General features: G+C 52.6%; 1 protein-coding gene across 2 annotated transcripts; it reads right to left on the reverse strand.

Annotated features, from left to right (window-relative positions):
* Positions 1-400: 400 nt before the first annotated feature.
* On the reverse strand, positions 401-8,117 carry LOC136321080 (HLA class II histocompatibility antigen, DO beta chain). Of its 2 annotated transcripts, none has more exons than XM_066254156.1 (5): positions 7,969-8,117; positions 3,511-3,777; positions 2,382-2,663; positions 1,807-1,917; positions 401-1,355 (listed from the first exon to the last, which is right to left on the reverse strand). In XM_066254156.1, exons 1-5 carry the CDS (start codon positions 8,057-8,059, stop codon positions 1,309-1,311), a joined length of 798 nt encoding a protein of 265 aa, XP_066110253.1. In that variant the 5' UTR covers positions 8,060-8,117; the 3' UTR covers positions 401-1,308. The 2 variants fall into 2 exon arrangements, with proteins under 2 accessions (XP_066110253.1, XP_066110252.1); XM_066254155.1 differs by having other exon boundaries at positions 404-1,355; positions 3,511-3,780.
* Positions 8,118-14,714: the final 6,597 nt, after the last annotated feature.

Here is a 14,714-nt window from a genome sequence, read left to right on the forward strand (position 1 = left end):
TGACTCCAGGCGGGCTCGCAGGAGATGCGGGAGAGAGCTGACTCCGGGCGGGCTCTGCAGCCGGGCCCACTCGCAGGAGATGCGGGAGAGGGCTGACTCCGGGCCCACTCGCAGGAGATGCGGGAGAGCTGACTCTGGGCGGGCTCTGCAGCCGGGCCCACTCGCAGGAGATGCGGGAGAGAGCTGACTCCAGGCGGGCTCTGCAGCCGGGCCCACTCGCAGGAGATGCGGGAGAGGGCTGACTCCGGGCCCACTCGCAGGAGATGCGGGAGAGCTGACTCCCGGCGGGCTCTGCAGCCGGACCCACTCGCAGGAGATGCGGGAGAGAGCTGACTCCGGGGCGGGCTCGCAGGAGATGCGGGAGAGAGCTGACTCCGGGGCGGGCTCGCAGGAGATGCGGGAGAGAGCTGACTCCGGGGGGGGGGGCTCGCAGGAGATGCGGGGGAGAGCTGACTCCGGGCGGGCTCTGCAGCCGGGCGACTCACAGGAAATGCAGGGACAGGAAGACGTGCGGAGCCGGCCCCGGGGTCTGCGATCAGCAACCCAGACTGTGGGAAACTGCAGGTCGCGGGGCTCAGGCGTTTCAGCGGAGCCATCGTTAGCAAAAGAACGCGCTGGCGGAGAAACCCGTCACGTAGGCGGGACGTAACAGACAGCTAAGCTGTGCTATCCAGGAGCTCGCCCTTGAGGAGGAGACGGCACAGAAATGCCCTACGCGGGTGCCCTGCGCTCGGATGTGACCGCCTTGGTCGGAGGGGCTTCCACGGGCCTGAGGCCCTCGGAGACCACAGTGGCAGCGAAGTGTTTCTCCACCTGAGTGGTGATTACAGAGGTTTTGTCTTAAATGACTCATTGAATTATACATTTGTGTTATTATCTGTGTCTCTATTTTATTTTTGCATTTTACAAGGCTTTTTGAAAAAGAGCCCAGAGGAGAGTGGCAGTCTGAGCATTTGTTTTCGGAAAACCGGGGAGCCTGCAGTTGGAGAGAGGGAAAGACTTGGAGGAAACTCCTCGCAGGGCCGGACTGGACCTCAGAGCTGTGGACAGCTGTGGACGGAAGGAGCCAGGCTCGGGGGAGTTTCAGCACTCTGTCCCAGAAACGGGGACTCGTGACAGATACAGGTGGGAGGAGGGAGGGCAGAAGGGTGACGAGAGGCGCGTCGTCTCAGAACGCAAAACTCTAGAACCAGCTCAGGGCTCCTCCAAGGCCTCTGGGAAAAGTCACCAACCCTAACCCTTTGCTCAGAGGAGGGCCCACGCCACCCCACCGGGTCCGACTTCGGGCTCCAAGGTGCAAAGCTTCGGTCAGGACCTTGGTGCAGCAGGGGTGGTGGGCGAGCAGCCCCTGAGACCTGCAGGGACGGTGACAAAAGTCTCGTGAGGGACTCCCCCGGCCCCGCACTCCAGGGACACAGCAGATGGTGCCACCCAGCCAGAGCCACCCTTACGTCTCGCCCCACGATGTCTCCCTCCGGCCAGAGGACCGTGAGAACAATCAGCCACCCAAAGACAAGGAGGAAGACATTGCCTTTTCACCAGAGCTGGGTCCCCTCACACCCAGGACCCCCCAGTTAGGACTAAATGCTCTGATTACCCCTGGAAGACGGGGGGGGGGGGGTGACCTGCATCTCTGCTTACCCCCAGGAAGTTTCCGGCTACAGAATAGACTAAGCCGGGGGCCCCTGAGTTCAGTCAGCCTCCTGCCTCACACCTTTGATGTCAGGAAAAGTGGGGAGCAGAGGAAACCACAGGACAGGCGGGCAGGGTCCCCCCCCAACAAGCCCCCCAACAGCAGCTCGTCACCTTTCCAGGCCCGGAGGTGGATGCCGACCCCCATCAGGAAGAAGATGAGTCCGAACAGGAAGGCTGCCGCTCCACCAAGCATCCTGCCCCAGGAATACCTGGGCTGGGCCCCTGTGGGAAACAGGCGGTGACGTCAGGACAAAGCTCCCCCCGCTGGGTGGACCTCCCTGAAGTCCCAGGGCCGGTGTCGGACTCCAGCCGAATGCTCTCTGGAGAAATAAACTTAGAAATGGCTCTTTGAAAGCAAGGTTTATACCCCCTGGAGTTTCTGCTACTGACTCTCATGGCCCAGAAAAACGCCCCATTTCTAAATGCCAAGACCAAAGTACTAGAGGATGTTCGCTCCCAATGTTGGAAGGAAGTGACAGGCTGACCAGACCTCCTTATCCCTGGGGGGATTACGGAGAGCTATCTGCCATGTTCTTTCCCACTCGGACTCAAGGACGCCCACGACTCCCTGGCTCCCTCAGATCAGGGGAGAGAGAAATAGCACTGTGACCAGGCCGAGTGTGGAGGTCACCCAGGCCGCAGCCGAGCCAGGGCGACCCGAGTCGGGCCCAGAGGCCGATTCTCACTCCACTCCACGGACACGGGGCTCGGCAGGCTGGCGTGGTCAACACGGCAGGTGTAGACGTCGCCCAGTTCAGGGGTCGTTTCCAGCATCAGCGCCGTCTGGAAGGTCCAGTCTCCGTTCCTGATGAGGCCAGTGGACACGACCCCCGCTCTCTCCTCCTGGCCGTTCCGGGCCCACCTGACCTTGATGTCCCCCGGGTAGAAGCCGGTCACAGAGCACAGCAGTACATTGTGGTGCCGGGGCACCGGGGTCCTCTCCGGATACACCGTCACCTCTGGCTGCACTAGAGGGAGAGAGAAATGAGGCCTCGTGAAGAAAAACCTCCTGACCAGGCGGTGGCGCAGTGGATAGAGCGTCGGACTGGGATGCGGAGGACCCAGGTTCGAGACCCCAAGCTCATCAGCTTGAGCGCGGGCTCATCTGGTTTGAGCAAAAGCTCACCAGCTTGAACCCAAGGTCGCTGGCTCCAGCAAGGGGTTATTCGGTCTGCTGAAGGCCCGCGGTCAAGGCACATGTGAGAAAGCAGTCAATGAACAACTAAGGTATTGCAGCGTGCAATGAAAAACTAATGATTGATACTTCTCATCTCTCTCCATTCCTGTCTGTCTGTCCCTGTCTATCCCTCTCTCTGGCTCACTCTCTGTCTCTGTAAGAAATAAATAAATAAATTTAAAAAAAATCCTCAACATTAAAAAAAAAAAGAAAAACCACAAAGCCAACGCGGAAGCTATCTCATTCCCGAGCACCCAAGAGGAGACTGGAAATGTGAGGAAATCTCACAGATACGCCCGTGCCCCCGGGGAGGAGGCAGGTGTTACCAGACACTCCCACAATGGCCCTTGTGTTCGACACCACACTAGTCCTTAAAGTCCCGACAACTGGGGGGTGCCTGGGACCAAGATGACAGTGACCTGACCTGTGGCGATGACCGAGTCACCTTTGGGGACAGACACACACAGGGACTCCGCTGCTCCTAACCCAGGTATCCGGAGGCAGGAAGTTGCCCGTGATGAGGAAGAAGGGTGATGCGATGGCCAGGCTCACCCGGGGAGACTCCGGCTCCCAGCGGACCCCGCCCACCCCTCACCTCTCCGCCCCACCGTGAAGGGCGCGCCCAGCCCACCCCTCACCTCTCCGCCCCACCGTGAAGGGCGCGCCCAGCTCGTAGTTGCGCCTGCAGAGCGCGTCCACGGAAGCTCTGCTTCTCGCCAGGATGTCGGGCCGGCTGTTCCACAGCTCCACGTCCGGCCGCCCCAGCTCCGTCAGCGCCACAAACATCCCCAGGTCGCTGTCGAATCGCGCGTATTCCTCCAAGTTAAAGATGAACCTGACCACAAACCGCACCCTGTCTGTCCCGTTGGTGAAGTAACAGTCAGCCTTAGCCTGAATCACAAAGTCTTCTGGGAAAACAAAAAGAAGAAAAGAAAAAAAAGACTATACACCAGCCCCCGCCTTGAAGAAACACATACCTGGCAAGTTATGGCAGACCTCACAGACTTGAGAGATGGCCCTTGGCCTCAGTAAACAGGCCACAGCACCCTTCTCTCCCCTGGGCCCCACCTGGTTCCTCTGGGCAAAGAGATCCCCATTGCTAAGACCTCCACGGCGCATCCTACCAGGCCGGGCAACCAGGGGACATGTCACCCAAGGAAGCAAGCCAAAGAGAGTCCCAGGAGACAAAACGTTCATCCAACGAGTATTTGTTGACTGAGTTTCACCAGACACCGGGCTAGGTTTCTCCAAATCCAGTTTCCAGAAGCCCAAGGTCTGAAGTCCCTTTGTTATCAAGTCAAAAGATCCACCCCTGTATGGAATAATTCAATAGTGTCTTGCCTTTCGCTGGTTCGTTCTACACATTCCTCCTCTGGAGTTGAGAACAGAGTGATGGAGGTGGGGGAGGGGAATGCAGGGTAGGTGTATGGTCGGCGTGAAATAAACTCCCCTCTACCTTCCACTCACGATGAGTTTTCTCCAAGAAAACTGTTCCTCTGTGCTCTTAGTTAGAGACCTCATCCCCTCTGCTGGCTCTAGTGAGGTAACAACTTCATTACCTCTGTTGATGTTGGGTGAAAAAATATTAATCACGCCCGACCTGGCTGTGGCGCAGTGGATACAGCATTGGACTGGGATGCACAGGACGCAGGTTTGAAACCCCGAGGTCGCCGGCTTGAGCACGGGCTCACCAGCTTGAGCGCAGGGTCACTGGCTTGAGCGTGAGATCATAGACATGACCCCATGGTTGCTGGCTTGAGCCCAAAGGTCGCTGGATTGAGCCCAAGGTCACTGACTTGAGCAAAGGGTCACTCGCTCTGCTGTAGTTCCCCCCCCCCCGTCAGGGCACATGTGAGAAAACAATGAACAAGCAACCAACGAACAACTAAGATGCCGCAATGAAGAATTGATGCGTCTCATCTCTCTTCCTTCCTATCCGTCTGTCCCTATCTGTCCCTCTCTCTGCTCTGTCCAAAAAAAAAAATAATTAATCATGGCTTGAAGATGCCTTTTATCACCATCATCCTCACCACCACCATTATCGTCATCATCACTGGCACTCTACCTACACCCTGGTAGTTGCAATAATGGGGTGGGATGGGGAACATAAAGTTAGCTTAAACCTTCTTTGGGGGATTTTATATTAAACACTGCCATTTAAGATGGAATTTAAAACTCCAATTCTATTCTCCATTATGATTTTCTGCTCTCAAAGTCCCTACTAACACTGATAGTAATGAATTTACGCCCGGTATTGACTTTAATACCTCATGTCTAATCTGCTCATGTTCTCCGAAGTAATTTAATTTTCCAAAGCTGTTTAATCAGTCCTTGTAGGTAAGAAAAAAGTATGAGGCCCTGGCCGGTTGGCTCAGCGGTAGAGCGTCGGCCTGGCGTGCGGGGGACCCGGGTTCGATTCCCGGCCAGGGCACATAGGAGAAGCGCCCATTTCCTTCTCCAACCCCCCCCCCCTTTCCTCTCTGTCTCTCTCTTCCCCTCCTGCAGCCAGGGCTCCATTGGAGCAGGGATAGCCCGGGCGCTGGGGATGGCTCCTTGGCCTCTGCCCCAGGCGCTAGAGTGGCTCTGGTCCCGGCAGAGCATCACCCCCTGGTGGGCAGAGCATCACCCCCTGGTGGGCAGAGCATCGCCCATGGTGGGCGTGCCGGATGGATCCCGGTCCGGCGCATGCGGGAGTCTGTCTGACTCTCTCTCCCTGTTTCCAGCTTCAGAGAAATACAAAAAAAAAAAAGAAAGAAAGAAAAAAGTATGACCCGTTTGTAGCGCATACAGTGTGCTGTGCTCTGAATGTTCTAACTCCCCCAGATTCCTGTGTTGAAATCCTAACCCCCAAAGGTGACGGTATCATTAGGTGAGGGCTTTGAGCGGGGGTGGGGAGTCGGGGTGCTTTAGGTCGTGAGGGTGGAGCCCTGATGAACGGGATTAGTGCCCTTACAGCAAAGGCTCTGGAGAAGCTCCTCCCCTTCGGCCATGTGAGGGCACTGGAGAGGGGACATCTGTGAACCCAGCGGAGAACCCGCACCGGAGCGCCACCACGTGGACGCCTTGATCTCGGACTCCCGGACTCCCCAACTGTGAGAACCCAAGTTCTGTGGTTCGCAGATCACCCAGTCCGGGGCGCTCTGTTACCGCAGCTCGAACAGACTGAGACCGCGATATTCGCCTAAGATTTGAAGAACGGGAAAGGTTTGAGAGACAAACTGGTACATGGCTCTGGGATGGGTCTCGGTTGGGATGAATTCCCGTGGTAAGCCCAGTAGTTTTCCACAGACACCGCCCCTTACCGTCCCTGACCTGCTCCCCCGTTGATACGGGTGGTTTGGGTTCACAGCCAGCACACGGAGGCACGGCTGGAAAGCACGCCATTAAGTGAGAAAGGAATGCAATGTGGTTATGCACGACGCCATTTGTTAAAAGTTAAAAGTATACGCCAAAAAAACCCCAATGCTTTATATTTTTAGAGGCCACCCTCATACTCAAAGACACACCCGACCCGTTAGGACAGTTATCCATGGCAGTGATTTTCAACCTTTTTTTTTTCATGGCACAAACACACACTAATTACTAAGGTCAGTGCCCCTGACTAAATACAACCATTTTCATCTTATGGCACAAATAAATTAGTTACTAAGGAAGAAGAGGTCAGGGCCCCTTTTTCTTTAGTAATTAGTTTATGGGTTCGTGAGAAACAAAGGTTGAAAATCACTGATCCACGGAAAGGAGGAAGTGAGAACAGAGACACCGCAGAAGGGAGAGAGTCTTTGCACTGACAATGGTTGCAACGTGCTGCGAACTCGCTGGGTCGGAGCCACGCCGTTCTAGGCCCATGAGAACAACAGCGTGAAAGGAAACCCAGGTGGGCAGGTACTGCCGGCTGGCAGGAAAGACCTCCCTGAGGAAACGGCGTTGAAGTTGACTGTTACAAAGTCATTGTTGCTGACCTTGCGCTGTGAAATTGCTCTCACTTCTGAGTTCAGAGTCCCCCTCCCGGAGCCCGGGGCCTGGGGCCCAGCTGCTGGGACAGACAGCAGCCTCCTTCCTGTCTCAGCCACACCCACCTCACTCTCCAGGGGGAACTGACGGTGAGGCTCCAACCTCCGGGTCTCTGTTCCCTCTTACAGTCACCGTCAGGAAACCTTTTCTTTCTTTTTTTTAGATCTGGTTCAGATTTAAGATCTGTGCTGAGTGTGTGTGTGTGCGTGTGTGTGTGCACGCATGTGTGTGCGTGTGTGTGTGTGCACGCATGTGTGTGTGCGTGTGTGTGTGTTGTTTAATGGACATTACAATCTCCAAGAGGTTCCCACTGTTTAAGAACAACTGTCCCGCCCCACCCAGCGTCCCCCCTCAGGTTTCTCCCTCCCCACCCGGGTGTCATCCACTCTACCCCACCCAGGCTTGTTCCTCTTCTGTCCTTAATGAAACTTTGACATTCAAAGCGGGGTTTTGTTTTGTTTTTTTCAGCACATTATATCCTGTTTTCTGCTGATAAATATGCTTCACGGTATCATAACAGCAATAAACACACGTACCCTGGGAATGTCTCTTAGTTCTCACAATGGTTTGATACAATCCTATTAATATAATGTGGGCTGAATAAATGCCAAAAGGAGCAACTTTGCTTCCAGTCCCTTTTGTCCCCATTGGATAAATAGAGAAAGAGTCACAATCATCAGAGCCAGCTCCCCTTGAGGAAGGGCAGCTTTGCTCAGACCACCTCCCACTGACTGTGATACCAAGAAAACTGTAAGCAGGACAAACCATTTCCCTCTTCCTGCCTCCCCACTCCTGAGCCCGTGGCCCTGGTACAGGAAGTCTCTTCCCCAGGAGCCCACTGTGTGCGGCAGAGAGGGAAGAAATGCTTTCCTTTAGAGGGAAAAACACTCTCTCTGCAACCAGAAGCCACTTCCAGTCTCGTCTGTAGCCGGGACCTGTGTGGAAAGGTACCCCCCTGGCCCGCCACGCCATGCAGTCTCGTCTGTAGCCAGGACCTGCGTGGAAAGGTACCCCCCCAGCCCGCCACGCCACGCCAATTCTTGCATACACACCTGGGGGGGGGGGGGTGATCACTCTATACTTACCTGGAGTGTCTTCACCTTGAGTCATAGAGAAATCCAGCCTGATTAAAATCACTAACAGAGCCACCACCTGGGGAACCCACCCAGAACCCATTCTGGAAGAAAGAAATGGGACAGGAAAAGCATCAGCCTCTTCGGAATGGGGCCTGCCCTTGCACAACTCAGTCAAAAAAAATATTCATTAGAGTATATACCTTTCTGGCCTCCCCAGCATTGGAAACTCCCACTCTGATAACCAATCAGGACAGAGGAGTTGTGCATCATGAGGTGCTGGGTAGAATACCTTCATAGAGTTGTGTTATACCAGGCAGGACCCGTGTACCTGCAGAGTCACTGACAGTGGTTTAGGTAATCTGGAAAGAGGCTGGGAGAGAAAAAGATACATATATTCCAAGTAGTAGGTGGTCCCAGAACTAGACAGAGTGTTTATTACGCCCTCACGTCCTCATTTAGTGCTGTCCCCGGCCTGTCCTGACCAACAGTTCTCCTTTCACGTGGGGTGGCTGGCGTTGCCAACAGAGGGTGTGTTAATCAAGAAAAAGTAGAGCATTCTGGAGCCTATGCCTCGGGAGGAGTTAGTGAGGGGTTATCAGAGAGAAACAGAAGAGATCAGGAACAACCTAGAGAATGTGACTTCTCCGCTGCCACCCTGGACGGTTGGCTCAGTGGTAGAGTGTTGGCCGACATGTGGGTGTCCTGGGTTTGATTCCCAGTCAGGACACACAAGAGAAGCTACCATCTGCTTCTCCATTCCTCTCCTTCCCACCCCCCTCCTTCCACTCCCACAGCTATGGCTCAAATGGCTCAAAGTTGGCCCTGGATGCTGAGGATGGCTCTATGGCCTCGCCTTAGGAGCTAAAATAGCTCGGTTGCTGAGCATCGCCCCCTAGTGGACTTGCCGCGTGCATACTGGTCAGGGCGCATGCAAGAGTCTGCCTCTGCCTTCCCTGCCTCTCACTTAATAATAATAATAATAATAAAGAATATGATTTCGTATAAACCAAAACAGGACCACAAAAAAAGGGGCGACGGGGACATGAGGAGAGGATTTTCAAGAAAATCAAATGCTGTAAAAATGTCCAAGAGGATAAAATATAAGAAAGCATCCTTTGTATTTTATACTCGGTGGGGCACCGATAACCTTCAATGGGACGCAGAGTGTTCAAGGTCAAAGCTGCGTTCCAAAAGAGTAAAGAGTAAATTAGAAATGAGGAAATGAAGGTGGCAGACGTCAACCAGTCCTTCACATTTTGGAAGTGAAAATAAAGGAAAAGGCAAGACTCTCACTTGAAAGAAAAGCAACACCAAGCAAAAATTACTTCTAAAGTAGGGAAGATCTTAACAAGTTTCTGACGGAGGTAGAAGGCAGCCGTTAGATAAGAGAGGCTGAGGATAGAACGGAAAAGGAAGGAGAAGTTTCCCCAGAACTGCCAGAATGAGAGAGAGCATTCGTCGTGGCAAGAAAAACGGATACTTCTTCAGAGAGAAGGAGGAAGACAGGAAGGTTTGGGTGAGAAAGAGGAAAGCGAAGAGGTTCCAGTTGTATGACTTCAATGAGTTCAATTCAGAATAAGGTAAAAATACAGCGAGCCCTTAGCAAATGGAAGATAGATGCACCCCCAGGAGGAAGGAAGGGCAGGTGTCTAACGTCCTGGGTGAGCGCCCCTGGCCCCCTGGTCTCACCACCCCGTGCCATCTGCCACCTGACAACTCCTCTCTTCCCTCCAAATCCACATACACTCCGATCTCCGCTCTCTCAGCCCCCTCCTTCCTCTCCCCTCCTGGTCTCTCCTTCATCTCTGAGAGCAGCTGCCCGGGCCCAGCCGGGGTGCGGCCTGCCGGCCTGCCGGGCAGAAAAAAGGCTTTGGGCTTCTGCCGGGTCCGCCCTCCCCGGGTTCCCCCGCCTCTGAGCACCTCTCTCGCTCAGCCTCTGGTCAAGTGCTTTTCTTCGATTCCCAATGAGCTAAGTAAGGTCCCCAAGTAAGGTCCCCGGGAAAGACCTGCGTGCGTGTGGGCAGGAAGGAGGGAGGAAGTTAGAACTCAGCGGCTTGAACTCCTTGTCTGTCGCCTGTCGCCCTGCTTCACTCACACAGGCCCGCCCAAGGGGCTCAGGAGGGGGGTGGTCCTCCCACCACAAGAAGCCCGGCTGCTGAGCCCCTGGTTACCCACGTTGACCAGCGAGTTCACACTGACGCCCCAAATTTCAGAGGTCTGTCTCCGGAAGCAGGAAGCAGACGCGCGCTATCAGGGTGCCCACTAAGAGCGAAGACGTCTCCCGTGGCGAGTCCGGCTCCCTCACGGTGCGCACACGTTCTCTCCGGCCTTCCTGTCATAGACGCGCACCTGGCCGTGGGCACTGGCTCTGACAGATCTGTTCCCGTCGGGAGAGAATGGCGCATGATTGACAAAGCGGCTGTGATCGCTAACTGGAAACTTGAACTTGAATGGTGGCCCCTCAAAGAACGCAACTCACTGCGGGTCACCAGCCGGTATGGCCTGCTCTGCTTGATGTCCACGCCGTCGAAGACTGTGCTGTGTCCCGTGATCTCGCCCACAGAGGAGCCCCGTCCCCCAGGAAGATGGCTGCAAACTTCTCCCTTCCTTCCCTGACCACTGCGGACCTCTTACTGTCCTCTCGCCAAGTGACATCCTCGATCTTCCCAGCGAGAGCCTGACACCCGTACTTCCACGGGTGTCCCTTCTGCATGGTGTCCCCACCCCGCAGCTTCCCCGACACGACTCCAGAGGGGACATCGAGTCCACAGGGCGTGTACTTGGCCACCTCCACCTGATGGCCGTGCTCTGTGTAGGGGGTCAGTAAGGGCTGGCTTGCCTTTGTTCCTTAGAATGACGCACTCGTCATGGGTACAAGGAAAGTTATTGCCCTGGGGTCGCCGCCGAGGATTTTGGAGACGCCCCTCTCCAGCTGGGGAAGGCTGGCGGATGCCTTTTTGATCCCGCAGGACGTCCTTGCCCACCTGCCACCGCGCCACGCTTACCGAGACCCTGCGTGGCTGCCTGGCCAACAATCAGACCCACCCGTCAGGGGCTGAGCTGGAGACAGGGACCTCAGGGCGACCCCAGGCCTGCCGGGAGCAGAGGGGGCGGTCCGAGGCCAGGAGTCAGTCTACTAAGCACTGTACGAATATGTGGGGGGAGAGGGCAGAGAGAAAGGTGGAAAAAGAAAGAGAATCATTTGAACAACTCTTCGCACTAAATACTATGAAGATCGCCATTTTATAGGTGAAGCAATAAAAGAACGGGCCAAGGTCACCAAACGAGTGAGGTTGCAGGCTGTGCTCATTCCAGGGCGCTGTAAAAACAAAAACCAAAGAAGCTTTATTTCTGAACTTCAGGTTCTCCAGTAATAGGAAGCACAGAGGGGCCACATCCCTGAGGAGCTGTACTGTGACTACTGGGTGTGAGGACAGACCTCCGTCACCCCCTGTCTCACAGAAGGGAACCGGTGGTCTGGTAGGAATGGCTCAGAGCCTCTCTGTAGCCACTAAGGAGATCCAGCAATACCAGCGGGGAAGCTGCCTCGTCCATGGCCTCTGACACGTCTCAAATTAACTGCAGCACCTGGTTGGCCCAGCTGGAGGCTTTGCTGAGTCATTTTCCACGCTCGGTGTCAGCGTCCACTGTGGAAGGATCTGGGGTCCCAGGCTCACCAGCCCGACTGGGCAGTGCTGGGGGGACCGCGAATAGAGACTGGTTCCGTTCTGTTTCATGTTCTCCTTGTCGGAGTTGGGACTCAAAGTGAGGCATTTTATCCTCTCGTCCTGGCTGACTTCCGCCCGGCCCCTACCTGATATAAATGAGGTGCCACTGAGCCACTTCACCCGCAGGTGTTGTAAAGTACCAAAAGCTACAGAATTAATATTAATATTTTGGGAGGCTTGAAGAACATTTTATTAATTTGGGTTAAGGTGTGCAGAGAAATTGTGAGAATAGTCTCTGTACTGTGTGATTGGCATAACCAGGATGGCCCTTGGCCTTGTGTTGTAAATGCAAAGGGGAGGAAAACATGGATTCCCAGACATTCCACCACACCTGTGGGGAAAGGGATGAACGGCTAGCCAGGTGCAGGGAGAGAAAAGCCAAAATAAACCTTTTCTTATAACTATAGCCATTTGCGGGCATTTGTCCCCACGGAAACTACCTCTCTTATGTAAATGCATGTGGTTAATACGTGTGACTCTGGACAGAGAGATAGCAGATGAACATTAGATAATATAGGAATGCCTTTTAATATGTAAAAGATATCTTTCTGCCATTGTGTTGACTTGTAAATTTTGTTTTCCCCAAAAGGATGTATGGCTTACAAATTGAACGTGGTCCTATCATGTTAAAGGACATATGACTATAACCAATAGTGGTAAAGAGCTCCTAATTACAATTTTTGCTTCTGTACTTCCCACTTACAAAACTATAAAAACTAAGTAGAACAAAGGGCCGGCGCGCTCTCCCTCAGATTTCTGTTTGGAGTTGCAGCCGCTTGGCCAAGCTAGACAATAAAGCTCTGGTGTGTAACCGATGGACCTTGTTCGTGTCTTCAATGTTTCGGGTCCCTCCGGATTAGGCTTAACATAAACACAGGGTTTCTGTGTTCTTCACACGGGCTCCTATTTTGCATATTGCCCTTTCTTCCTCTTTCTCTCCCCATTCTCTAGGGGGTGAGAGAAGTCGGCTGTGACACATGACGTTGTTTCGTGAGAGTCCTAACAAATAATTCTCCCCATTGCAGGACACAGACACTCCTCCACCTGCTATTTCGGTGACTTTAAATTTGAAATAAACTGGTTATTTAAATTCACGTTCTTCTTTCTACACCCTCCTGTCACAGGAAACCTGAGCTGCTTTAGAGAAGTTAGGAACGTAGTCTGAGATAGAAGGCAAGAAATTAAAACCTGTTTTTAGAGACTGCTATGTTCTGAACACCAGTTTAATGGAAGGGACTGTACTAGGTTAGAATCTTGCCAGCTGAAAACACTTACCTAAAAAATTTCTCAGTGGTGACTGTGGTCGCAAAGCAGAGGGAGAGTCAACTGAGGGGGAGGGAAGGTTGGCTGGGACACTGAGGTCTCCACCGCAGGTGCTAGAATGGCTCTGGTTGCAACAGAGCAACATCCCAGATGGGCAGAGCATCGCCCCCTGGTGGGCATGCCGGGTGGATCCTGGTTGGGCACATGAGGCTGTCTGTCTGACTCACCACTTCTCACTTCAGAAAAATATAAATAAATAAATAAATAACAGAAGGAGGTGGAATTTGCAGTGTCTGAAGCAAACTCATGATCTCACGCAGAGAATCCATTTGGGAACTGAGGAGCTAAAGCAGTGGTGGGATTCAAATAATTTAACAACCAGTTCTCTGCCCTAATGACCGTTTTAAGTATAAAAAAAGATATATCGAAAGGTAATTTATTATTTCATGCATTGAATACTTAAATAAGAACAATAAAAGAGGTGCACCAAACTAGATTATGTTATGAGTTTTAAAATATTAAATAATACCTGACCAAAAAAAAAAAAAAAACACAATAAACTGTCATTAAAGTATTTCTATATTGCTTCTTGATTGGCGTCCTCACTTGCAATGTTTTTCACCTGTGGATGATATGAACACAACTACAGGTGCTTAGAATATGGTGTTGCACAAATGAACATTAAAAAAAGAGTCAGGAATGTCAATTTGTGATTTCCACATTGGGTGGCTGCCCAGGCACCCACCTTAGAGAAAGCTCTGATGAAAAGTGCCCCTTTAACAACCAGTTCACAGAACTCAACAAAAATTTGGTATCAGTTCTACCAAACCGGTGCGAACCGGCTGAATCCCACCATTGACCTAAGGTTCTGGCCGCTCATCTGCGGTCACTCTTTTGATACAATGTCTGGGTGGGTGGATCCACGCACATACTGATTTGTGTGTGTCATGTGACCCCTTTCTCCTATGATCGGGTCTTGTCTATCCCCAGATCCAGGAAAGTGAATGTTTATGGCCTTTTGTCCCACTAATTCCTTCATTTGAACTCACTGTTCCCAGGAAACACCTACTGTAGTTATAATACAGTGTGTCTGTAAAGTCATGGTGCACTTTTGACCAGTCACAGGAAAGCAACAAAAGACGATAGAAATGTGAAATCTGCACCAAATAAAAGGAAAACTCTCCCAGTTTCATATCTATTCAGTGCAGTTCGATGTGGGCTCACGCACAGATTTTTTAGGGCTCCTTAGGTAGCTATCCCGTACAGCCTCTACAGACTCGTCACTGACTGATAGACTACCAGAACGGGGTTTCTCCACCAAACTACCGGTTTCCTTCAACTGCTTATCCCACTGAGTAATGTTATTCCTATGTGGTGGTGCTTCGTTATAAACGCGCCAATATTCGCGTTGCACGTTGGTCATGGATTCGAATTTAGCGAGCCACAGAACACACTGAACTTTCCTCTGTACCGTCCACATCTCGACTGGCATGGCCTGGGCTGCTCAGCTGTATACACGGTGTTACATCATCATCTGCGCATGTGCACATGCTGCCACATCATCCTACAGAAACTGGGAGGGTTTTCCTTTTATTTGGTGCAGATTTCACATTTCTGTCGTCTTTTGTTGCTTTCCTGTGACCGGTCAAAAGTGCACCATGACTTTACAGACACACTGCATTATGAACCTCAGAAAGGTTTTTTTGAACAAACCAAACTCTGTCCTGGTGAGGTTTCTTTAAATCTGCGCTGGACTCTGCTTAC

Source organism: Saccopteryx bilineata, chromosome 1 (genome assembly GCF_036850765.1).
Source record: "Saccopteryx bilineata isolate mSacBil1 chromosome 1, mSacBil1_pri_phased_curated, whole genome shotgun sequence".
Taxonomy (NCBI): domain Eukaryota; kingdom Metazoa; phylum Chordata; class Mammalia; order Chiroptera; family Emballonuridae; genus Saccopteryx; species Saccopteryx bilineata.